The 27,167-nt window shown below is 46.7% G+C and overlaps 1 protein-coding gene across 1 annotated transcript in view; it reads left to right on the top strand.

The window, feature by feature from the left end:
- The window catches only part of LOC308141820 (mitochondrial adenyl nucleotide antiporter SLC25A23-like), a 50,824-nt gene that overhangs the window by 9,093 nt on the left and 14,564 nt on the right, over positions 1-27,167 (top strand). Inside the window, exons 2-5 of the mRNA XM_080512047.1 lie at positions 8,365-8,488; positions 12,176-12,263; positions 23,817-23,928; positions 24,601-24,759. Of these exons, the coding sequence (XP_080368173.1) occupies positions 8,365-8,488; positions 12,176-12,263; positions 23,817-23,928; positions 24,601-24,759 (483 nt within the window). The remainder of the gene's footprint in view (positions 1-8,364; positions 8,489-12,175; positions 12,264-23,816; positions 23,929-24,600; positions 24,760-27,167) is intronic.

Below are 27,167 nucleotides of genomic sequence, written 5' to 3'. Positions count from 1 at the left end.
CCCCTGTTACTGTGATGACCACACCTCCTGAGTTACTGTGATGACCACATCCTCTGAGTTATTGTGATGACCACACCCCCTGAGTAACTGTGATGACCACACCCCCTGAGTTACTGTGATGACCACACCCTCTGAGTTACTGTGATGACCACACCTCATGTTACTGTGATGACCACACCCCCTGACTTACTGTGATGACAACACCTCTTGAGTTACTGTGATGACCACACCTCTTGAGTTACTGTGATGACCACACCTCATGTTACTGTGATGACCACACCCCCTGACTTACTGTGATGACCACACCTCCTGAGTTACTGTGATGACCACACCCCCTGAGTTACTGTGATGACCACACCCCCTGAGTTACTGTGATGACCACACCTCCTGAGATACTGTGATGACCACACCTCCTGAGTTACTGTGATGACCACACCCTCTGAGTTACTGTGATGACCACACCTCTTGAGTCACTGTGATGACCACACCCCCTGAGTCAATGTGATGACCACACCCTCTGAGTTACTGTGATGACCACACCCCCTGAGTCACTGTGATGACCACACCTCCTGAGTTACTGTGATGACCACACCTCCTGAGTTACTGTGATGACCACACCTCCTGAGTTACTGTGATGACCACACCCCCTGAGTTACTGTGATGACCACACCTCCTGAGTTACTGTGATGACAACACCTCCCGAGTTACTGTGATGACCACACCTCCCGAGTTACTGTGATGACCACACCCCCTGAGTTACTGTGATGACCACACCCCCTGTTACTGTGATGACCACACCTCCTGAGTTACTGTGATGACCACACCCCCTGAGTAACTGTGATGACCACACCCCCTGAGTTACTGTGATGACCACACCCTCTGAGTTACTGTGATGACCACACCTCATGTTACTGTGATGACCACACCCCCTGACTTACTGTGATGACCACACCTCCTGAGTTACTGTGATGACCACACCCCCTGAGTTACTGTGATAACCACCCCCCCTGAGTTACTGTGATGACCACACCTCCTGAGTTACTGTGATGACCACACCTCCTGAGTTACTGTGATGACCACACCTCCTGAGTTACTGTGATGACCACACCCCCTGAGTTACTGTGATGACCACACCTCCTGAGTTACTGTGATGACCACACCCCCTGAGTTACTGTGATGACCACACCTCCTGAGTTACTGTGATGACCACACCCCCTGTTACTGTGATGACCACACCCCCTGTTACTGTGATGACCACACCTCCTGTTACTGTGATGACCACACCCCCTGTTACTGTGATGACCACACCCCCTGTTACTGTGATGACCACACCTCCTGAGTTACTGTGATGACCACATCCTCTGAGCTATTGTGATGACCACACCCCCTGAGTAACTGTGATGACCACACCCCCTGAGTTACTGTGATGACCACACCCTCTGAGTTACTGTGATGACCACACCTCATGTTACTGTGATGACCACACCCCCTGACTTACTGTGATGACCACACCTCTTGAGTTACTGTGATGACCACACCTCTTGAGTTACTGTGATGACCACACCTCATGTTACTGTGATGACCACACCCCCTGACTTACTGTGATGACCACACCTCCTGAGTTACTGTGATGACCACACCCCCTGAGTTACTGTGATAACCACCCCCCCTGATTTACTGTGATGACCACACCTCCTGAGTTACTGTGATGACCACACCTCCTGAGGTACTGTGATGACCACACCCCCTGAGTTACTGTGATGACCACACCCCCTGTTACTGTGATGACCACACCCCCTGTTACTGTGATGACCACACCTCCTGTTACTGTGATGACCACACCCCCTGTTACTGTGATGACCACACCTCCTGTTATTGTGATGACCACACCCCCTGTTACTGTGATGACCACACCCCCTGTTACTGTGATGACCACACCCCCTGAGTCACTGTGATGACCACACCTCCTGAGTTACTGTGATGACCACACCCCCTGAGTTACTGTGATGACCACACCTCCTGAGTTACTGTGATGACAACACCTCCTGAGTTACTGTGATGACCACACCTCCTGAGTTACTGTGATGACCACACCCCCTGTTACTGTGATGACCACACCTCCTGAGTTACTGTGATGACCACATCCTCTGAGTTATTGTGATGACCACACCCCCTGAGTAACTGTGATGACCACACCCCCTGAGTTACTGTGATGACCACACCCTCTGAGTTACTGTGATGACCACACCTCATGTTACTGTGATGACCACACCCCCTGACTTACTGTGATGACAACACCTCTTGAGTTACTGTGATGACCACACCTCTTGAGTTACTGTGATGACCACACCTCATGTTACTGTGATGACCACACCCCCTGACTTACTGTGATGACCACACCTCCTGAGTTACTGTGATGACCACACCCCCTGAGTTACTGTGATAACCACCCCCCCTGAGTTACTGTGATGACCACACCTCCTGAGTTACTGTGATGACCACACCCCCTGAGTTACTGTGATGACCACACCTCCTGAGTTACTGTGATGACCACACCCCCTGAGTTACTGTGATGACCACACCTCCTGAGTTACTGTGATGACCACACCCCCTGAGTTACTGTGATGACCACACCTCCTGAGTTACTGTGATGACCACACCCCCTGAGTTACTGTGATGACCAAACCTCCTGAGTTACTGTGATGACCACACCCCCTGAGTTACTGTGATGACCACACCTCCTGAGTTACTGTGATGACAACACCTCCTGAGTTACTGTGATGACCACACCTCCTGAGTTACTGTGATGACCACACCTCCTGAGTTACTGTGATGACCACACCCCCTGTTACTGTGATGACCACACCTCCTGAGTTACTGTGATGACCACATCCTCTGAGTTATTGTGATGACCACACCCCCTGAGTAACTGTGATGACCACACCCCCTGAGTTACTGTGATGACCACACCCTCTGAGTTACTGTGATGACCACACCTCATGTTACTGTGATGACCACACCCCCTGACTTACTGTGATGACCACACCTCTTGAGTTACTGTGATGACCACACCTCTTGAGTTACTGTGATGACCACACCTCATGTTACTGTGATGACCACACCCCCTGACTTACTGTGATGACCACACCTCCTGAGTTACTGTGATGACCACACCCCCTGAGTTACTGTGATAACCACCCCCCCTGATTTACTGTGATGACCACACCTCCTGAGTTACTGTGATGACCACACCCCCTGAGTTACTGTGATGACCACACCTCCTGAGTTACTGTGATGACCACACCTCCTGAGTTACTGTGATGACCACACCCCCTGAGTTACTGTGATGACCACACCTCCTGAGTTACTGTGATGACCACACCCCCTGTTACTGTGATGACCACACCTCCTGAGTTACTGTGATGACCACATCCTCTGAGTAACTGTGATGACCGCACCCCCTGAGTTACTGTGATGACCACACCCCCTGTTACTGTGATGACCACACCTCCTGAGTTACTGTGATGACCACACCCCCTGAGTTACTGTGATGACCACACCCCCTGAGTTACTGTGATGACCACACCTCCTGAGTTACTGTGATGACCACACCCCCTGAGTTACTGTGATGACCACACCCCCTGAGTTACTGTGATGACCACACCTCCTGAGTTATTGTGATGACCACACCTCCTGAGTTACTGTGATAACCACCCCCCTGACTTACTGTGATGACCACACCCCCTGAGTTACTGTGATGACCACACCCCCTGAGTTACTGTGATGACCACACCTCCTGAGTTACTGTGATGACCACACCCCCTGAGTTACTGTGATGACCACACCCCCTGAGTTACTGTGATGACCACACCTCCTGAGTTACTGTGATGACCACACCCCCTGAGTTACTGTGATGACCAAACCTCCTGAGTTACTGTGATGACCACACCCCCTGAGTTACTGTGATGACCACACCTCCTGAGGTACTGTGATGACCACACCCCCTGTTACTGTGATGACCACACCTCCTGAGTTACTGTGATGACCACACCTCCTGAGTTACTGTGATGACCACACCCCCTGAGTTACTGTGATGACCACACCCCCTGAGTTACTGTGATGACCACACCTCCTGAGTTACTGTGATGACCACACCCCCTGAGTTACTGTGATGACCACACCCCCTGAGTTATTGTGATGACCACACCTCCTGAGTTACTGTGATAACCACCCCCCTGACTTACTGTGATGACCACACCCCCTGAGTTACTGTGATGACCACACCTCCGGAGTTACTGTGATGACCACACCCCCTGAGTTACTGTGATGACCACACCTCCTGAGTTACTGTGATGACCACACCCCCTGAGTTACTGTGATGACCACACCTCCTGAGTTACTGTGATGACCACACCCCCTGAGTTACTGTGATGACCACACCTCCTGAGTTACTGTGATGACCACACCTCCTGAGTTACTGTGATGACCACACCTCCTGAGTTACTGTGATGACCACACCTCCTGAGTTACTGTGATGACCACACCCCCTGTTACTGTGATGACCACACCCCCTGTTACTGTGATGACCACACCTCCTGTTACTGTGATGACCACACCCCCTGTTACTGTGATGACCACACCTCCTGTTATTGTGATGACCACACCTCCTGTTACTGTGATGACCACACCCCCTGTTACTGTGATGACCACACCTCCTGTTACTGTGATGACCACACCCCCTGTTACTGTGATGACCACACCTCCTGAGTTACTATGATGACCACACCCCCTGTTACTGTGATGACCACACCCCCTGTTACTGTGATGACCACACCTCCTGAGTTACTGTGATGACCACACCTCCTGTTACTGTGATGACCACACCTCCTGAGTTACTGTTATGACCACACCTCCTGAGTTACTGTGATGACCACACCCCCTGAGTTACTGTGTTGACCACACCCCCTGTTACTGTGATGACCACACCCCCTGTTACTGTGATGACCACACCCCCTGAGTTACTGTGATGACCACACCCCCTGTTACTGTGATGACCACACCCCCTGTTACTGTGATGACCACACCCCCTGTTACTGTGATGACCACACCCCCTGTTACTGTGATGACCACACCTCCTGTTACTGTGATGACCACACCTCCTGTTACTGTGATCACCACACCTCCTGAGTTACTGTTATGACCACACCTCCTGAGTTACTGTGATGACCACACCCCCTGAGTTACTGTGTTGACCACACCCCCTGTTACTGTGATGACCACACCCCCTGTTACTGTGATGACCACACCCCCTGAGTTACTGTGATGACCACACCTCCTGTTACTGTGATGACCACACCCCTTGTTACTGTGATGACCACACCCCCTGTTACTGTGATGACCACACCCCCTGTTACTGTGATGACCACACCCCCTGAGTTACTGTGATGACCACACCTCCTGTTACTGTGATGACCACACCTCCTGTTACTGTGATGACCACACCTCCTGAGTTACTGTGATGACCACACCCCCTGTTACTGTGATGACCACACCCCCTGCGTTACTGTGATGACCACACCTCCTGAATTACTGTGATGACCACACCTCCTGAGTTACTGTGATGACCACACCCCCTGTTACTGTGATGACCACACCTCCTGTTACTGTGATGACCACACCTCCTGTTACTGTGATGACCACACCCCCTGTTACTGTGATGGCCACACCTCCTGTTACTGTGATGACCACACCTCCTGTTACTGTGATGACCACACCTCCTGTTATTGTGATGACCACACCTCCTGAATTACTGTGATGACCACACCTCCTGAGTTACTGTGATGACCACACCCCCTGTTACTGTGATGACCACACCTCCTGTTACTGTGATGACCACACCTCCTGTTACTGTGATGACCACACCCCCTGTTACTGTGATTACCACAACCCCTGTTACTGTGATTACCACACCCCCTGTTACTGTGATGACCACACCCCCTGAGTTACTGTGATGACCACACCTCCTGTTACTGTGATGACCACACCCCCTGAGTTACTGTGATGACCACACCCCCTGTTACTGTGATGACCACACCCCCTGAGTTACTGTGATGACCACACCTCCTGTTACTGTGATGACCACACCCCCTGAGTTACTGTGATGACCACACCTCCTGTTACTGTGATGACCACCCCCCCTGAAGGCCGCCTGCCGCTCTGCCTTTGCAGCTCATGTCCAGTGAATGGGGGTGTTTGCACATGCTCAGTCAGTTTCCCCATATTGAATCATTTACGCAAAAAGGCAGATCCCTACGCTGCCTTTGGACATTACTGTGATATGCTAAACACTAGAAGTATGTCCACAGTGCATTAGTGTTTTGATACAGAGCTGCTATGCTCTCCAGCTAGTTGGTGGGATAACAGGCAGGATGGCAGCGCTAGAGATGATAGAGAATTTTTCTCAACTTTCTTTTCCGGGAAAACAGCAGATTTTAAAAGATGGGAGACCAACACCTGAGCTACCAGACCTTCACCAAAGGAAAGGTCAGAACATTGTGTGTACTTTCCAAAGTGAATGGTACACAAGGAAGGATTGGCTTCATTGAACCGGCTGTTCTGCTTTCCATGTCTGCTGTTTTGCGGCACCGGCGACAAGGTCTGGACTAATGCAGGATACTGTGATTTGAAGAACTTGCCCTGTGCCAGAGCCAAACATGAAAAATCTCTGTCATTTTATGGTACGTCTCTGGCAGTGATGTGAAGGAGGCTTTTTTAGACTTCGATGATGTCAGTGATGACAGGAGAGCGACTGCAATCACAAACTACATGTTCAGTGTACTGAAGTTGGTTGCGCAAAAATATGATGGCGCATCAGTTATGGCATCACAGCTCAATAGATTGCAGGCAAAAATCAGAGAAATAATCCTGGAAGCAATGTTTACTCACTGATACGGTCATAAAGTGAACCTCGTCCTTTCACAATCTGCACAGATGATCCCTGAGTGTAAAGTTTTTTTTAAACTGTGGAGGGCCTTGTTGCTTATTTTGGCAAGTCTACAAAACGCAGCAAGCTGCTTGATGAAGTGGTGAAACGGCAGATTCTACGCGCAGCAGCAGAAGAAAGAACATCAGGATTCATAAGGTCCAGATCTGCCGCCTCGGTTGAGACAGCTGTTGTAACGTCACATATTTGTGGATCTCTAAGCCCCGCCTACTTTTTAACCTACTTTCTGCAGTGGAAACGGGCACCGGATTTGGCTCCGGCTATGCTTTTCCATAACGCTCCGTAAGGCTCCGCTCCGTCCCTGCACTTTTTGTGCAGTGGAAACATGCCATAATACAACTATGACAGGAGTGGCCAACCCTGGTCCTGGAGGGCCGCAGCCCTGCATGTTTTAGATGTCTCCTCACATCAATACAGCTGACAGCAATTAGTGGCTCCTTGTCCAGCTTTCTGCAGAGCCTCATCATGGTAACAGGTGTGTTTGAGCAGGGAAACATGTAAAACATGCAGGACTGCGGCCCTCCAGGACCAGGGTTGGCCACCCCTGAACTATGACCACTAGGAGGAGCCCTCTATCCATTGGAGAAGAGCCTCTTCACAAGCAGTGACCACATTGCTTGTTTTCCTTTGGCATGTTTATGCGTTACGTGAGTTCTGATTCCTTTCCCTCGCTGAACTGACTTGGTGGAAATGTTTGTCCACCGCAGCAGGTCTTTGGGGGACATCGTGAAATGTTTCAGTCGTAATGTGCTGATTAACCTCCTCTGTGAAGCTTCATGAGACCTGTGGATTGTAACAATCAGCAAGTTTGGTTTTGGGGATACGAGTCAGAAAGGATCTGTTGTGTCCTGAGAGGCTCTGCAGGCTCTTTAAAACAGAAAGACACAAAGCAGCAGCACTGGATGTCATACAACAACCTCCAGGACAGCAGGTGTGTGTGGCATGTATTGGTTAGATGTGATGTTACAATATTTACAGACTGAGTACAATGAAATGCAGCAACCTATACAGTATACCCACACACACACACACACACCCACACACACACACAGAGTAAAATCAAGCAACATGTTTAACTCTTGGGGAAAAAAACAGTCTTGTGTGTTTTTGTGTGTTGAATCCAGTCAGAGGAGGACAGGTTCTGTTTACCATCAGGTAAGAGTGAGTTGATTTGTTGACTTGTTGTCCCTCGAGAGCACAGTCCTGTTGTCCATCATGTCCTGTTGTCTCCTCACCTTCTGCACTCTGACCCTGCCGTCACTTCCATGTGCTCCGTGTTCAAGACCTCCAGCTGACCTTCGTCTCCTGTCGAGCTGCTCTCTGCTGTCTGAGCCTCTGCCACTCTGTCTTCACGCCCACAGATTGTGCTGCAGAGCGACACCAACCAGGACGGCCTGCTGGATTTCCAAGAGTTCTCGCAGTACCTGCGAGCTCATGAGAAACGACTGCGGCTCATATTCCACAGCCTGGACCGCAACAATGACGGTGTGTGGACACTCTCCAACACACTGATGTCCATAACGAACACCCAGAAAACACTACTCTGCTCCATCTGTGTTCTATGCTCCTGTCCAGGTTATAGACACCAGTGTAGCCAGTCCCAGAGGTGTATGAGCACATCCAGTTCATTTCTTCTTCCACTGGCTCTTTCTCAGCATCCGCTTCATTTTATTTCATTTTTATTTCCAACATGCAGAAAATCAAACCAATTATTCACAACAATCAACCAAAAGCTATCTCACCAAAAAAACTATGAATAAATAACAGCAGAACAGCTTCATCTGGTTGCATGTCTGAAAAGGAACAAGTAGAACTTATTAAATCCTTTCCCCATTTAAAATACGTTTTAGCTTCCACCTATTTAATAATCAATTCATTTAAACATGTTTCCACTATTATATCATATATAACTTAAGATTAGAGACCCTACAACAAATGAAACAAAAGATAATCCATAGAAATAGAGACCACTTTTTTAAAAATTATTATAGATAATGATTTATTAAAACTTCCATTACGGATGTGAAGCCAACAAAAAACTTTTTCAAAGGTATGAACTGGCCTAGTACCAGTGAAAGACAGCATGACAATTTCATATCAGACATTACATTAAAATAGATTAATTATGCAATTAGCAATTTGAAAGTGAGTAAAAGCCCAGGTAGTGATGGCTTCCCAGGCTGGTTTACAGTGGTTTAAAACATTTCAAGAGCAATTATACCCCTCCTACTGGAAACCTTTTACTGGATTAAAGAAGAAAGTAAACTTCTGCCGTCGTGGCCGGAGGCAATCAGTACAGTGATGGGAAGGAGGGGAAGGATCCATACGTACACATAGAATTATAGACCAATTTCAATTCTTAATGTAGATGGGAAACATTACACTGCAATTATCGCAAAAAGACTTGAAAATCTTCTCCCAGAATTTATTGATGAAGACCAAACAGGTTTTGTGAAAAATCCACAAACACAAGATAATATTAGAACATATGATTGACCAAATAGTAAAAGACAGTACTGCAGCTGTACTCTTCAGTCTGGATGCTGAGAAGGCTTTTGTTAGGGGCAATTGGCAATGCCTTAATCAAACCTGAGATAGATTTGGCTTTAATGAACAATCGGTAACCATTATTAAAACACTCAACCAGAACCTAACAGCAAGGATAAAAATCAACGGATCTCTATCTCCAGCACTCACATTGGAAAGCGTGACAAGACAGGGCTGTTGCCTTCGTCCTGCATTATTTGCTTTTTATATTGAACCACTGGCCCAGTGGCCAACATGCTCAAATTCAGAGAATCACACTTAGAAATAAGGATGATTTAATGAGTTTATTTGCTGATGATATTTTACTGTACTTCACCGAGCCTGAAACCCCCCTCCCTATGCTGATGAAAATCCTTGAAGACTTCAGTTATTACGCTGGTTACAAGGTGAATATTGCAAAAACACAACTTTTTGTCATTTAATTACAAGCTGACAGAAGAAATGAAAGGCAGGTGTAATCTACAATGGGATATGGAATCAATAAAATATTTAGGGATAAATCTTGTAAAAAATCTCAGTAAATTATACGAGGTAAACTCTAACCCAATTATTCAAAATATTAAAATCGATATTGAAAGATGGGCCACCTACCTACTGGACTTAGACATCAGGATTGGTGTAATTAAGATGAACATTCTCCGTAGACTGCTGTACCTATTCCTGGAATTGCCAGTCGAGGTCCCCCAAAGCCAGTTTTTATTACAGGATAAAGTTATTCCAAGAGTTATCTGGAATGGAAAGAGGCCAACAGTAAGATACTCAACGCCACCACTGGCCAAATGTAAAGGAGGACTGGCCCTTCCATAGTTGAAATATTATTTTCATTTCTGTACCTTGTATCTCTGGTGTAACAACAACTGCTTTGCGAGACGGAAGGAAATAGAGACAGATGTGGATGGCTATCTGATAGTCAGCTATCGGAGAAAAAGAAATCCCCCCATTTATCAAAGACAAGATAGACTCTATAACTTATGAGAGACCAGAGTGTACTTTTATTGATATATCTATATTTCTGTAGTTAGTGCGCCAGATCTCTGCACAGTACGTTAAATAATATAAAACTATGAAACAGTATTGACTCGTCGTGATTTATGAGCCAGTCTGTTTTGCCTTATTTAATATTGCGATCCGTCTTGAAAGCTTGGTTACTAAATCAGGGGCGGTATGGCTCGGTTGGTACAGCGGTCATCTCCCAATCGGAGGGTTGCAGGTTCAATCCCATGTCTGCCGGCCCACATGCCGAAGTGTCCTTGGGCAAGACCCTGAACTGCCTGTGTGAATGCAGTGTGAGAGTGAGTGGTTGGTGGTGGTCGAGGGCCGATGGCACAATATGGCCGCCTCCCTTCCGTCAGTCTGCCCCCGGGCAGCTGTGGCTACAGACGTAGTTCACCACCATCCAGTATGGAATGAATGAATAATGCAATGTAAAGTGTCTTTGAGTGTCTAGAAAAGCTCTATATAAAACCAATGCATATCATTATTAAATGTTTAAATGTCATTTCTGGGACAAGTGTTCATCTATTATGACCCCAGTTCAAGGTTTGTTGGGCCTCGGAGCAGTTCATTGTACTAAACAGGGCAGTGAAAAGTAATTTGTTGAGAACATTATCTTAACCTGGAGTTACAGCACTACTTCGGGGCCTGGAAACAACTGAATTACCTTAAAGCAAAGAGAGATATGCACAATGTCAGTATGTCTGCTGAAGCTCAGTAGAGGTTTTCTGGTGCTGCTGGACATTGAGTCGAAAGATGGAAGTGAATCAACTACAAAGAAAAAACTTTTCAAGTCCAGTGCTGAATCTGTCAGTGTATCTGCAATGTTCTTGTCTACAATTTGCCTGGACATTGAATCAAACTTCATAACCGAGTCATGGACAAATCTCACACATTCCTAGGGTTCCTTGTCTGTCATGGTTCATCTAAGTAAGTCATTAAAGGTACTGGACCTCTCATTGAAAAGGCTGATCTAAGATAATGGCTCATTTCTGAAGAACTGGTCTAAACTGGGCTCCTGCACTGTGTTTAGTATTTATGTGTTTGTAAGCACAACAAAACTTGGTATCATAATACTTCCAAGTGTGTGCAGATAGCTCAGAGTACTCCAGTATATAAATCCGAAAACTTTATTGTCACTTTATTGTCATTGCTATAAAACAATTAAACTTTGTCGGTGCAATCAGACCTCTCTGAACACCATCCAGTCAGGGGTTGGACCTCCACCCTGTGGTGAGCACAACTATAGTGGTGTCATCAGCAAACGTCACAAATGTCACTTTTGTGTGAGTAATGGACGTCGATGGAAGTTCCCCTGTCGTGTAGTTCTCTTTTTCCCAGACGACAAGACTTCTGGTGTGGAAGAAAGCCTTACAAAAGACCGAACAGTCAACATCCCACATAAAATAACAGTTCCACGGTATAAATCTTAAATCAGGCAGGTATATCAGACAAAAACCTGTCATTGAAAGCTGAAAACATCTTTCATTTGAAGCATCTCTAGTAGCATTCATGTAACGTGATCTTGCTGCTGTACCAGCTCGATGAGCTCCTCCCGATGCTCAGTGCCATGTTGACATGCTCTGAGCAAACACAGGTTGTTGAGTGCTTCTGTGGTTGTTCTGTTCACAGGGCGAATCGATGTTGGGGAGATCCAGCACTCGCTGCACAAACTGGGAGTGGATGTCACCTTGGAGCAGGCCTCCAGAATCCTGCAAAGGTAGACGTCAGTGTGAGATGAGATGGAGCCAAGCCAAGTCTTACAGGAACAAATAGATGCAAAAGCATCCAAGGACAACACTTTGACCATCACTCAGTCTTGTCAGGTAGAGCAGTGCCTCCTGAAACATAGTGTGGTCATTGTTGACCACTGTTTCAAATAGGAGGGACATATCTGGAAATGTTTCTCCAAACAGCTGCTCGGCCTGACGCCGCCGGTCCTCGGATGCAAATGGGTCAGAACTAAAGTGAGAGAAGACCCCAGTTCCATTTCACACAAGTTTGCAGCCTCAGCAGCATCTGGCAGCAGCTCTGGGGGAATTCTTTTTGGATAGCCATGGCCTGCAATGTTATTTGGTGTCCCTTTACCTAAAATATAAGAATATTTTTTTTAAACTTTCAAATAACATGAATGAAGTTGACATGAACTTATGATTATTACAAATGACTTACCTGGTTAGCTGAAGGCTCATAGGATATGTGAGCGTCCCAGGACTTTACAACCCTGCTCAGTGTAATTCGGCTCACGTGGCATGTGAGATTGGAGACACAAGATTTGTTTATGTATGCATTTGTTTAGCATGTCAAGTATTTCTTGATCCTGTAGAGAAATGAGAGCCTGCTATAGGGGATAGTTCACCCAGTTGTTGACCTCTGGCCAAACCCTTTCCACATGGAGGTTCTGTTTGAACACACTTTCCAAATTTGGTGATTAATTAGATAAAAGTACTCATTAAAATGTTAGCAGGATAGATTTTCGGGGGATGAAAAAACCTGTACCTGGCTAACTTCACTGAGTTTTAATGAACTAATATCATTAAACTAATATCATTAAAAACTAATACCATTAAAAACAATTATTAATCCTAATAAAAGTATCAAGACAAAACTCCGCCTTGAGGAAGTTGTTTGGATGTGAGGTACTCTGCTCAGGTTGGGTCTGTGTTGAGACCACTTCTCTTGCATGTCCAGGGTCAGGTGGAACTCCCTGCCATGGTCCACTCTGAGTAGGTCCTACATGCCATTATTGGAAACTGCTTTCCTGTTTAAGACATTTGTAGAAGAGCAGTTTCCATTAAACCAAAATAAATGATGGATTGAAATGAAGAAATACCAATGTTGGGCTTGTCTAAAAACAAGATTAACCTCTCAGAGGTATAATAAGTTGATTAGGCAAAACCATAGCACAGCAATGTCTTTGTTAAAAACAGGGATTAGGTTTTTTTTGTCAGTAAAAGTTTATCACCATTTTTTCATCAAAAGATAAAACTTTATAATGTACAAGGAAGAAACCCCTTGAATGGCTGGAATCTTGCAAACATGAATAACAGAACAATGAAATGAAATGATCTGCAGTGACCCCTTAATGAGACGTTCTTGTACATGTTTATAAAAGCTTTAAGAATTGACCACGTTTTCAATTTTAGTCATGCACACACAAAAAAATAAATAAATAATAATAATTTTTAAAACTTTTACTAATCTTACCTGTTAAAAAACGCCGTCATAAATAATAAGGTTGTTCTTTATTGGTGTGGTGGATTGAGCAACAATTTGGCAGCTGAATCCATCAATCGCCAACACGTGTCACTCCAAACATCCCCAGCTTTTCATTTTCATCCATGTGAAGCTTGTGTCCCATACACTCTGCATGATAAGGAACTGGATTTAAATTACGGGTTCCCAGGTACAAGAAAAAACACACAAAAAACAATGGTTTGTAAATTATCTTTAGACCTTATGCCATTCCGCTATGTTCTGTTCATCTGAACTGAACTTTTAAAAAACGTTTTGGTCAAATTTCATGCTGTCAACTTACATGGCGACGCAACTCGTGATAAGGTTGGTGGATCACTCTCAGAACCCTTCCGACTCGAGGTTCTCCTACCTTCACCCCTACGGACGACAGGCATCCCATCATACATTTCCAACCATAAGATGGACCATTGGACCCGTCTGTTGGGTTTGAGCATAGAGACATTTAAACACCATTTAATAAATAAATAAATAAATAAAGTAGCACAATTATAAAAGCAAAGGTTCATTAAAGTTCCAGTTTCTAGAAGTACAATGGCATGCATAATTGGTTGAAAAATGGGTTAGTGGAAGATAGGTTTAACTCATCATCTCTAATACAATGTTCTGAGTACAATGTACCAGGCTGTACTCAGTGTAAACAAAGGCATGGGCCCTGCACTTGAAAATGGGGCGAGAGCAAAAGTATATTTTCAAAGTTGTGTTCTTGTTTTCAGATCAATGATTTTATTTTATTTTTTGTCAGACATTACATAAGAAAGGGTAATAAAATACGGCATTTTTGATTAAGAAAATGTTTTATCTATTCTAATATTATAATTCAGCCCAGTCTATTCAATTGTTATTGTAAATATTACCTGAACTAATATAGAAGCCTCCGATTTGTATTGACCGTTGAGGTAATGATTACGGCCCCTGATTTGATAATTCTGTTAAATAATGCGTAAATATGAAGGCTGAAATGCTTCAGTAATCTTAAAATGGAATATGGTTTCGATGCTAACTGCTAGCAGGTCGCCATGGACGCAAAATGTAATTACAAGTAAGAGACCAATCGTAAAACACATTCTTCACGACCCAATATCACTGAGTCCGTCACAATATTAATCAAATGCCAACGTATATTTGAATATTGTTAAAATCTCACCTTATCTATTGATGACAAGATCGCTCCTTCCAACTGTGCATCCGATAGTGTCGTCTTCGCTTCAGCGGGTGTTGGGCACAGAACCTCCTCACGGACATTTCGGAGGATTGAGGGACTCCTAAGTTGTGCAGAGCCAGAGATATCTCGGCATAGGTTGTGCTGTCTGCGAATAACTTTGCTACTAAGATAACCACTTCAAGATAACTTCTTCACGTCCGGATCACGTAATTTGGCCAAAAATGGTAATTGAGAAAACAGATAAATTGTTCCTTTTCCCTTTTTCGTTTTCTTTACCGAAGCAAAATATCTTTAATTCGAAAAACAAGGCATTTCCTGTTTTCTCATTTTGGTTTTGGAAACAAATATCAAATGATGAGTGTTTTTTCTCATTTTTCAGGCTTTTGTTACATAATTTAAAAAAATGAATGAACGGATGATACACGGATTCTTTTGCTATACTTCTGCTATCTGAAGGATTCGAAGCTGTAAAGCCTGGGTTTTGCTGCCCTGAGCTCAGACTCACAGGCTCCTGCATTCTGCCCTGCACGTCAGAGTTAACAACTACTATATACAGCTATACTATTTTTTTTGGTCCTTTGGGTTCTTGATAGTCATTGTATATTAGATACCTCTATTCTTACCTAACTGTTTGCACATTTCTTGTCTTCCCTACCACTGAGTGCCCTTAAGAGCAGAACGTAACAAGTACATTTCTCCTTTGTGAGATCAATAAAGGCTTATCTTATCTTATCTTATACCCCAGGCTCATTGAGTGTATGCGACATTGGAGCCTGGGTGCAGACAACAGTGGAATCACGACTGCATGCTTTAAGTATATATCAATAATTTTGCACTTTTTATAATTAGTGAGGCGATTGCTGAGCCTTCTATAAATATCATATTCTATCAGCAACTTTTCAGCTAAGCTATTTGCTCAGATTAGCTTGCCAGTGCCACTTCAATAAAGAGTTTGCTAAGCGACCCATAAACTCAGCAGATGTAAGTTGTTTCCATACACCTGGATATCCAATGTCGCATACGCTCAATGAGCCTGGGGTATTGCGCCGCCTGATGGCTGGCAGTTGTTAACTAGTGAGGTTAAGGGCAGGAGCCAGAATGCAGGAGCCTGTGAGCCTGAGCTCAGGGCAGCAAAACCCAGGCTTTACAGCTTCGAATCCTTCAGACTGCAGAAAAAACAGCCAATTGTGGAAACTAAGCAACTCCTAACTGGTGAGTTGTCTGTTTTTTCAGCACTTGTATTTGAATGCGTAGACTTTTCAGATTCAGGTTCATATTGACAAATTATTTTACACATTGACAACTCTAACTTCAGACAGACAGATTGAAGTACAGACAGACAACTCGAGGTACAGACAGACAACTCTCAATATGCATCTAACTTTAGAGAAACAACTCTCCATATGCATAGACAAATAGTTTTGCTACAGTAATACCCCCATAAGAGTCTTCAAGCTGCGTTTACACATGATGACAAGTCAGGAATGGTGCAAACTTCAATTCCTGACCACAGATCACAATTTTGACCAAAATGATATGATTCAGGGCAGAAGCATCACGCGCCATCACAGACAGTCACGACCTGTTATCATGCATTACAATTAGCGGTACAAAACGCTTGCAGATCATCACAAGTCATTTCGCATGGTCACCAATATTAGTCTGCGGTGTTGCGTGCTAATGCACAACAGCACGCTAATGCGCTTCATCACGTTCTCTCACCAATCTAACAGAAATCTGGCGAATCAGCAGAATTTGTTATATACAGTGGTGGATTTTGCTATAAGCGATATCGGCAGCTGCTCAGGGCACAATCTGCGAAGGGGTGCACAGCGCATGAGAAGAAAAGAGAATCACTGTCTTAGACCAATGTGAAGGATGAGACGGACACAGGAGCTGTCGGCTTACTTTATTGCCTCCAACAGCATGTCAGATCACCTGTGAAACATTTCCACCCGTGCATCACTGCACTTCCTCTTTTAACACCTCCCCTGTCACCAACACACCCCCACACGTCACTGACACACCCACTCCATTCTGCTTGAGAGAACCTCCCCTAGTGTACACCACACAATCCCCCCTGAACAATCACAATGGCACTAATAACAACAACAACAAAAAAGTTTGGTAGGTCTGCACAGCTGACCATACTGGCTGTGTTGCACCACCACTGGAGTTGGTGCAGGTACCGGCACCGGGGTTAATGCAGATGCATGGCACCTCGTGGCAGCTGGCAACTTTGGGGTGGGGGGCAATGAATACATATTCAGCTGCCATCAGGTTCTTCGGGACATAGGACCGGGGAAGACAGTGATGAGCTGGAACCGGGTTGGATATGCGGGCTGCCTCCTTGAAGACTGGCCGCCTGGCTGTAGCCAACAAGGGTTCTGATGGTTCTGGCAGGAAGTCTCCGAGGAACGGTCTACAGATGACCACTGGAGATCTTCCTTTGGGGCCAGATGCAGGCCCAACATGACCCACGACAGTCGGTTGACCCAGTTGCTGTCCATGAGGGTGTCTCTGAGAGCGGTTTTCATCGTTCAATGAAAACGCTCACACAGTCCTTTGGCTTGAAGGTTGAAAGTTGTCGTCCAGTGCAGCTGCACTCCCAGGTCCAGAGGAACCACCTCCAGCCACTTAGTGGTCCGGTCCACCATGGTGAGGAGGTGAGTGAAGCCTTGGGAGGGAGGGAGTAGACCCACCAAGTCCAGCTGCACATTATCGGACCTCCTCTCAGGAATAAGGGACAGCTCCAGGGGGGGCCCTGGTGTGATGTGTACCGTGGACCGCTGACACGCCATACAGGAGGCTGCCCAGCTCCTGATGTCCTTCCTGAGGCCCTTCACAGATGCTCTCACACCTGGATGCAATAGAGCATGAACAGCATCAAAAACCTGCCATCGGCAGCCTGCTGTCCCGAAGACCTGGATGTGGGAGTCAGTCTGCTGGTCGCTGGCCATGGCAGCATAACCCACTCCAAGGTGCACAGAGTTCATGTGTGCCCAGGAGAGGCCGTCAGCCACAGCATTGTTTTTTAGCATTCAGCATGTCCACATGCTGAATGTCTGTGGTGAACTCTGAAATGGCCGAGAGGTGGTGCTGCTTCCACCCAGACCATGGCTCCGAGGTCTTGGGCATGGCGAAGGTGAGAAGCTTGTGGTCCACAAAAGCAGTGAGACGCCGGCCGTCCAACAGAAACCTAAAGTGACGTATGGCAAATAAAATAGTCAAGTTCTCTGTCAAACAAGCCGTACTTCCTCTCACTGTCATTCAGTTGTTTGTTGAGAACGCCATAGGCTGCCAGGCTCCCGCCACCACCTGTTCACATACCACCCTGATGGCGTAGTCTGAGGCATCGGTGGCGAGTGTGACCAGTCCCGTTGGAGATGGGTGCGCCAGCATGGTGGTTTAGAGAGTGCAACCTTGGCTTTCTCGAAAGCCAGGGTCCTTTTTAGGGACCAGTCTACGTCCTGCTTAGCCTTGCCACGCCTCATTGCTTCATGCAGAGGACCTGCATTTATGACCCCCTAACCCTTTGATGACGATTTTATGAGAATTTTATTATTTTATGGTTACTTCAAAGAAATGAGCAGGTGTGCCGGAAACTTCCTAAATTAAATTATGGAGAGTTTTTACTGAATTAAGGTTGTTTTGTTTAATCCAGAGGGGTTTAAATAGTTTAATTCCTTTGTATACAGGGGTTTAAATAGTTTAGTACCTGTACTAGGGATGTTTCAAATGTTTAATACCTGTATTAGGGGATGTTTTTAAACAGTTTAATGTTTAATTCTCTGTATACATGGTCTTAAACAGTTTGATGTTTGAGTCGACCTTTGAACGGTTACTTTGAAGAACTTAACAGGTGTGTTACAACTTCCTAAATTAGTTTATAAGGGTTCTGATGAGAATTTCAGAGTTCTTATTAAATTAAGGTTACTTTGAAGAATTTAAATTTAACTCTTAAATACAACCTCTGAGTGATTCCAGTGTGACGTAATCGAGTGCAATCCACTGTTTTAACCACATTAAGACCACAACACTACAATCCAACTGTCATGAGATCACACACTCGTATATCTGCAGACACACTCCCATGTTTAAATAACCAGTCAGAATTAGGAACCTTAAAAACATGCACGCACACACACACACACACACACACACACACACACACACACACACACACACACACACACACACACACACACACACACACACACACACACACACACACACACACACACACACACACACACACACACACACACACACACACGCATACGCACACACAGACACACAGGCACGTCCATGAGGCGCTGGAATGTTTGTGTAGCATCTTTCAGAGCAAACGGCATCCCGAGGAACTCAAAAAGTCCAAATGGCATGATCAGTGCAGTCTGGGCCATGTCCTGATAATGGACTGGTACCTGGTGGTAGCCTCTCACCAAATCAACCGTGGAAAAAAAAAATCACTTTCCCCACCAGGTGGATGAAAAAGTCTTGTATGTGTGGAACAGGATACCGATCATGTGTGGTGACATTATAATGCGCCGAAAATCCCCACAAGACCCCCAACTTCAATCAGATTTCGGGACCATGTGCAAAGATGAGGCCCGTGGGCTTTCGTAGCGCCGCACAATAACCAGTCTCTCCATAGTGGCAAATTCCTCCTTAGCAATGGCAAGCTTAGCCACAGCCAGTCAGCGAGGACACCCATAAAACTGGCGTCCCCAGTCCCACCGGGATCACGGCACAGAACTCACAGGCAAAAATTCCCCCAGATGCACGGGACACACAAGCACTCGAGACTGTCACGGCTGGGAGCCGGTGCGTGGAGCTTGAACCCAAAAGCAGACCTCAAGACGGAATTGGTGCACTTGTCACAGTTTTTATTGCGCATTGACACACACACACTTCTTGGAACGGGGGCCCGGGGACTCTCTGGCTTCTTGGAACGGGGACCCGGGGACTCTCGGGCTTCTTGGAACGGGGGCCCGGGGACTCTCGGGCTTCTTAGAACGGGGGCCCGGGGACTCTCTGGCTTCCTGGAATGGGGACCCGGGGGCTCTCGGGCTTCTTGGAACCGTTGGAGCAGACCCGGGGACTCTCGGGCATCTCGGAACGGACCCAGGGACTCTCGGGCATCTTGAAACCGTTGGAATGGACCCCGGGACTCTCGGGCATCTTGAAACCGTTGGAACGGACCCGGGGACTCTCGGGCATCTTGAAACCGTTGGAACGGACCCGGGGACTCTCGGGCATCTCGGAACGGACCCAGGGACTCTTGGGCATCTTGAAACCGTTGGAATGGACCCGGGGACTCTGGGGCATCTCGGACTGGGCCCGGGGACTTTCGGGTATCTTGAAACCGTTGGAACGGACCCGGAGACTCTCGGGCATCTCGGGCTCACCCACCCTGGGGAGGACACTCACTCCCCGGGGAGGACAAACACAGACTCGCACTAGACAGCAGTCGAGAGTAGACAAACAATCCTCTGGCACCGGACCCACCTCACTGCAGGGCTTAAGAGCTCGGAGCAATCAATTACCTGATTGCCTGCAGGAGTGTCTGTGAGGATCCGGTGCTGGAGCGAGGTGTGAATCGTCACAGAGACGGACAAACAGCGACGCAATCCGCCTTACCAGCCACATGTCGAATATTGGTCGTAAACTCGGAGATGGATGCCAAATGGCGCTGCTGGCGAGCAGACCACGGCTCCGTCACCTTAGACATCGCAAAGGTCAACGGTTTGTGATCCACATAAGCTGTGAATGAACGGCCCTCCAAAAGGAAACGGAAATGACGAGTTGCAAGATATAACGCCAACAACTCACGGTCGAAAACACTATACTTGCGTTCGCTATCTCGTAACTTGCGGCTGAAAAGGCAAGAGGCTCCCAAACTCCAGCCACCTGCTGTTCCACCACAGCCCCCACCGCTATATCAGACGCGTCAGTCGTTAAAGAGATGGGTGCTGAAGGTGCTGGATGGGCTAAAAGAGCTGCATCAGCAAGAGCAGACTTGGCATTCTCAAAGGCCTGGACACGATCCGGTGTCCAGTCAACTGGATCAGAGCCTTTCTTCACACGCAAAGCCCCATAAAGTGGCTGCAGAAGGTGGGCGGAACGCGGAAGAAAACGGTTGTAGAAATGAATCATGCCCAAAAACTCCTGCAGGGCCTTAACCGAGGCTGGACGAGGGAAATCTGTCACCGCCTGCACCTTAGAAGGTAACAGAATGGCACCTTGAGCTGAGATACGATGACCCAAAAAGTTAATAACTGGTAGACCAAACTGGCACTTAGCAGGATTAACAATAAGGCGTGTTCCTCAAGGCGCTGAAAACCTTGATTTAGGTGTGACAAATGCTCCTCAACTGAAGAACTCGCCACCAAGATGTTGTCCAGGTAAACAAACACGAAAGCGAGGTCGCGCACACCGAGTCCATCAACCTCTGAAAAGTCTGTGCTGCCCCTTTAAGGCCAAAAGGCATGCGCAGGAACTCAAAAAGCCCAAACGGGGTAATCACTGCAGTCTTTGGCACATCATCTGCACGCAGAGGAACCTGGTGATAACCGCCACCAGGTCCACTTTAGAAAACACAGACGTGCCAAACACACAGAAAAGTCTTGAATATGCGTAACGGGATAGCGATCGTGCACAGTGATATTGTTAAGGCGGTGAAAATCTCCACATGGCCGCCATGACCCGTCTGCCTTCGGCACCATGTGAAGCGGTGAGGCCCACGGGCTGTTAGAACGCCTCATGATGCCCAAACGCTGCATATTGGCAAACTCCTCTTTAGCTATAGCTAGCTTCTCCGCATCTAAGCAATGTGCGCACGCAAAAACCGGCGCGCCCGTAGTAGCAATGAAATGCTCGACGCCGTGCTTCGTCACCGTGGTGGAAAATACAGGCTTGGTCAAAGACGGATACTCCCCCAACAAACGCTGAAACACATTCTCTGATGCTAAAAAATTAGCGTGGGTTAACAGCTCAGGTCCCCCGGTCTCACACGGAAAGGTAGCAAATGACACTGCATCGATCAACCGGTGGTTTGCAACATCGACCAGCAAATCATGAGTAAAGAGAAAATCAGCAGCGATAATGGGAACAGTAATGGAGGCGATCACAAAGTCCCACTTAAACTGGCGTCCGTGGAAACATACAGTCGCTGACCTACTGCCAAAAGATGAGATGGGGGAACCGTTAGCTCAACGGAGGTCCGGTGTCCCGGGCCGGCAAATCCGTGCCGGCTGGAGGGAGGAGGCTCAGCTGGAGGGAGGAGGCTCAGCTGGAGGGAGGAGGCTCACCTGGAGGGAGGAGGCTCAGCTGGAGGGAGGAGGCTCACCTGGAGGGAGGAGGCTCAGCTGGAGGGAGGAGGCTCACCTGGAGGGAGGAGGCTCAGCTGGAGGGAGGAGGCTCACCTGGAGGGAGGAGGCTCAGCTGGAGGGAGGAGGCTCAGCTGGAGGGAGGAGGCTCAGCTGGAGGGAGGAGGCTCACCTGGAGGGAGGAGGCTCAGCTGCGAGCCGGAGTCCACCAGAAAACGCTTCCCTGACACCGAGTCTTTGACAAAAAGCAGCTCACTCCGTCCACCAGCATCCACATCTGCTACTGAGTGCTGGCGCTGGTGTTTCCCGGCGCCTCCAACGAGCAAGGAGGGACGCAGTGTCGTGCCATGGCACCAAACCGCTGATGAAAGAAGCACATGTTGGTCCCGCGTCGTCTCTGGGCGGCCACTCCAGCCACCACCGCCGGGTCTGCATCCTCCGTCACCAGCTGAGGGTTCTCCGCTCCCACACCTTGCACCATAAATCTCCTTGTCGCCAGCAGAACTCGATCCACCTCCTCGGCAAAACCACGGAAGTCGCCTTCGGCCAAGCAGTGGGAGATAGCTAAAGCTGCGCACGCTGGCGGCGGGAGTTAGCGCAGGAACAACTGGGGGAAAAGGAATCCACCCTCGTCCGAGTCCAACAGCGACAGCATGTCGTCCATCAAGTCCACGGCCGAGCCGTCTCCTAACCCAGGCAGGGAGAGGAGTTTATCCACCCTCTCGGGGGCAGAAAGGCTGAACCTCCACAGCAGGAGCTGCTTCAGCGCGGTGAATTTCCCGAGCCGCGGGGGAGCGCCAGGAGCTGGATTACCCGCCTGGTGGACTGCTGGTCCAAAGCTGCTACGATCAAGTAGTACCTCTGCTCATCCTCCATGATTCCTCGCAGTCGAAAGAGCGCCTCGATATGCACAAACCACGAAGCCGGGTCATTTTGCCAGAAGTCGGGAAGCCTCAGAGCCGCGGTGAAAACCTCCGTCCGGCGCAGCTGAGGAGACGAGGATGAATCAACGTCGAAGTCTTCTACTTCCTCGAACATGTCCATAACGGGGTCACCGATGTGGCAGGATGAAGGATGAGGCAGAGCTGAATCTTGGAACACGTCTTTATTGTAGCGAACACAGAACAGGAGTGGAACAGCCCACAAAAGCCCCAGCGCGGGAGAGCCCAAACCCCGCCCCTTTACCCATAGTCCTTTGGGTGAGAGGCCTGGCTCCTAGCAACCGCCACAACTCGAGTCTTCTTTTTCTTCGAAGATTTTTTGGCACCAAAAAGCATGTTCTATGAACATCAGGCATGTCACACTCAGACATGCACATTTATGAACCTTATTTAGATGCATTATGTCATATAAGGAATGTCAGGAATGTGCCAGGAATGACGGGAAAAGGTTATTTGTAACTCATTGTGCCTATGAGTAAACGCACATTTAAAGAAGACAAGAACTTGCTGTAGCCTTTTCGTGAATGAGGAGCCTAAAAATTGTGTTAAAATTAAAAATGTTGTGACTGTTTCCCTCCCAGCATAGATAGGGATGGAACAATGACCATTAACTGGAGTGAATGGAGGGATTACTTCCTGTTCAACCCTTTCCACAACATGGAGGAGATTGTCCACTACTGGAAACACTCTCACGTGAGTCAGCTCATTCAAATCAAAGTAATGTTCCTGTCTATGTAGTGAGAGACAACATTTATTAACCTGGCCACGATTTCACAAAGTCCTTACTGTGTACATCTTTATTTCACTGATACCACACATTATATGCTGTGAAAGTTCTGCGACTGATGAAGTAACTTCAGTGTTTGAATACCAGATACTCACTGCTGACCGTCCATGGAAACAGTCAGACTAATGCGATGGTGTCCATTCTCTTTGGATTAAACATTAACTTCACAACATTAAAACATTATGTTAACACTCAGTCTTTCAGTGTTTCTTTTATCTGTAATGTTACACCATTTATCTGTGATGCCTTCAAGGTCTTGACGGTTTAAGAGAATTGTTTCTGCTGTAGCAGATGTCAGCTTTTTCAAAGGTTTCAGTTGTGTTGAGGTCAGGAGTACTTGGTGACAGCAATAAAACAAATCATCAGTGTTGCACTGATCTGCAAAACAAATTATGCAGATTAAAGTAACTGAATTTGAAATACTGAAAGAAAAGTAACATGAAATAACTAATTTATTCACTAAAATTATGCAATGAACTAAGTCAACACTTTCAGTCACTGTTGGCCACAGGGTGAAATAATGTGGAAGAAAATTTAATGTTTGATTTGGTTTAAATATTTCAAAACGTTCCCTGCAGATGTTGGACATTGGGGAACAGTTGACAGTTCCTGATGAGTTCTCGGCGCAGGAGCGCAGGTCAGGCCTGGTGTGGAGGCAGCTGGTTGCGGGAGCCATGGCGGGAGCAGTGTCCCGGACAGGAACCGCTCCTCTGGACCGGCTCAAAGTCTTCATGCAGGTTGGAGAACTCTCTGGTGTCTCAGTATCTCTGTGTCCTTCTTGTCCTCCCGGTAACAGGGGTGTGTTCAGGTGTATTCAGCACCAAATGAAAACAGTGTTTAGTGCTTATTGTTGTAATTCACATGAATGCAGCCTGGCTCACGTCACAAACACACACTTGAAGGAATCTGGTTGGTTCTGTAGGTCATATGAATGAAACAGACCAAACACACACTCACACTAACCACCCAAAGGGCAAAATACTGCCATCAGTTGATCTCCTCAAGGGTCGCATCAGTAACAATGAGGTTAATAAGCACACATGGCACAATTGCAGAATCATTTATGGAACATTTATACATTTATGAAACACACGAATACCTGTGTTTTCATGGTGAGGATTAATGTTCCAACACAAGACATGCTCCCACGGGGAGGCAGAGCTTCACATTAACTCAATGAGAAAATGTGATTACTTAAGAAAAAAAATATTGAGTGATCACAGTGCAGTCAATTTATATTGACCGATGAATTAATATTGTATAATTTCTCAAAGTTACACACTGACAGTTGGAAAAGCTTTGCCAGTATTCCTCTCTGGCTTTGACTGCAGCAACAGTGTTGCTTTCTCCTGGATGATGTTCGAATTCTTCATATCCTTGAAGAATAATTGTCTGCTCCTCCATTACATCTGCTACTCTGCAGTGTTTGTGATTGGTCAGGAGCTGCAAACTCTGCACCCTTTTACATGATCACTGATCAAGACAGAAAAAAAATTCTATGTTGAATTGTTGAATTACAGAGTTGATAACCTGCGTTGTACTACCGCTCATCGAGAATCGTAAATGTCTGGGTAAGTCAGCCGTGGTAACACAGTGACATCCTGGTAGGTTAAGCTGCAAACCCTGCAGAGCAGTCTACGTAATGGAGGAGCAATTTTTCCCAAAAATATGAATACTTACGTTGAATTCTTTTGAGGCTCAGAATAGAAAAGTGATAAAACATGTTGTTTCAGCAGGCAATAGGTTGCATTATAGTGAGTCTAATTCTGTTGTGTTTCATATGAACAGATAGAATCACAAAAGCAGACAAAGCTAACTTATGACAGAGATGCTGTAGATATTTGACTGTTGTTTATTGTTTTGCACCTTGAGTCTTTACTGTGTCTATTATATGAAGTTGTTAGTAGCTTTAGGGGCCAATAGTCATTATCCTACATCACATCCACTGACTGTAGAATTGGCTGCAAAGAAACTACATTTCAGCTAGTTGTAATGCCTAGTCATATTTCTGGAGTTACTTCGGTGAAAGTAACTTTATAGTGTTGCATTATAGTATTATAGTGTAAATCATGACAATTTAGAGATGTAATATTGTAATGTAACTTACTTTCAAATGACAGTATTTTGGGAAGTAACTTGTCCAACATGTGCAAATCAACACTATAATATCAACAGTTGAGATATAGCACTTTGTTTTGATCAATTCTCATATTTACACTGTACTTACATATATTGGATCAACATGTTTGTGGTTCTTTTGCTACAGTGACTCAGTAAGTTTAATTTAAACTTATGAATCATGAATACCTGAGAGAAATCACATTGTTAAAATGTAATTCAAAATTCAAATGAAGAGATGTAAGAAACATGTTTTCTCAAATATAATCATCCATCCATCCATTTTCTGCCGCTTATCCGGTGCCGGGTCGCAGAGGCAGCAGTCCAAGCAGAGTTGTCCAGACTTCCCTCACCCCAGACACTTCCTCCAGCTCTTCCAGTGGCACCCCAAGACGTTCCCAGGCCAGCCGAGAGACATAGTCTCTCCAGCGTGTCCTGGGTCTGCCCCGAGGCCTCCTACCGGAGGGACATGCCCGGAAAACCTCCCTAGGGAGGCGTCCGGGGGGCATCCCAAATAGATGCCCGAGCCACCTCAGCTGGCTCCTCTCGATGTGGAGGAGCAGCGGCTCTACTCCGAGCTCCTCCCTGGTGACTGAGCTCCTCACCCTATCTCTAAGGGTGACTGAGCTCCTCCCCCTATCTCTAAGGGTGACTGAGCTCCTCCCCCTATCTCTAAGGGTGACTGAGCTCCTCACCCTATCTCTAAGGGGGACTGAGCTCCTCACTCTATCTCTAAGGGTGACTGAGCTCCTCACCCTATCTCTAAGGGTGACTGAGCTCCTCACCCTATCTCTAAGGGTGACTGAGCTCCTCACCCTATCTCTAAGGGTGACTGAGCTCCTCACCCTATCTCTAAGGGTACGCCCAGCCACCCTACGGAGGAAGCTCATTTCAGCCGCTTGTATCCGGGATCTCGTTCTTTCGGTCATGACCCATAGTTCATGACCATAGGTGAGGGTAGGAACGAAGATCGACCGGTAAATCGAGAGCTTCGCTTTTTGGCTCAGCTCCTTCTTCACCACGACGG

This window comes from Blennius ocellaris (genome assembly GCF_963422515.1).
Source record: "Blennius ocellaris genome assembly, chromosome: 16".
Taxonomy (NCBI): Eukaryota; Metazoa; Chordata; class Actinopteri; order Blenniiformes; family Blenniidae; genus Blennius; species Blennius ocellaris.
Note: the sequence above shows the minus strand (reverse complement) of the source record. Positions and strands in the feature narration are given on the sequence as shown.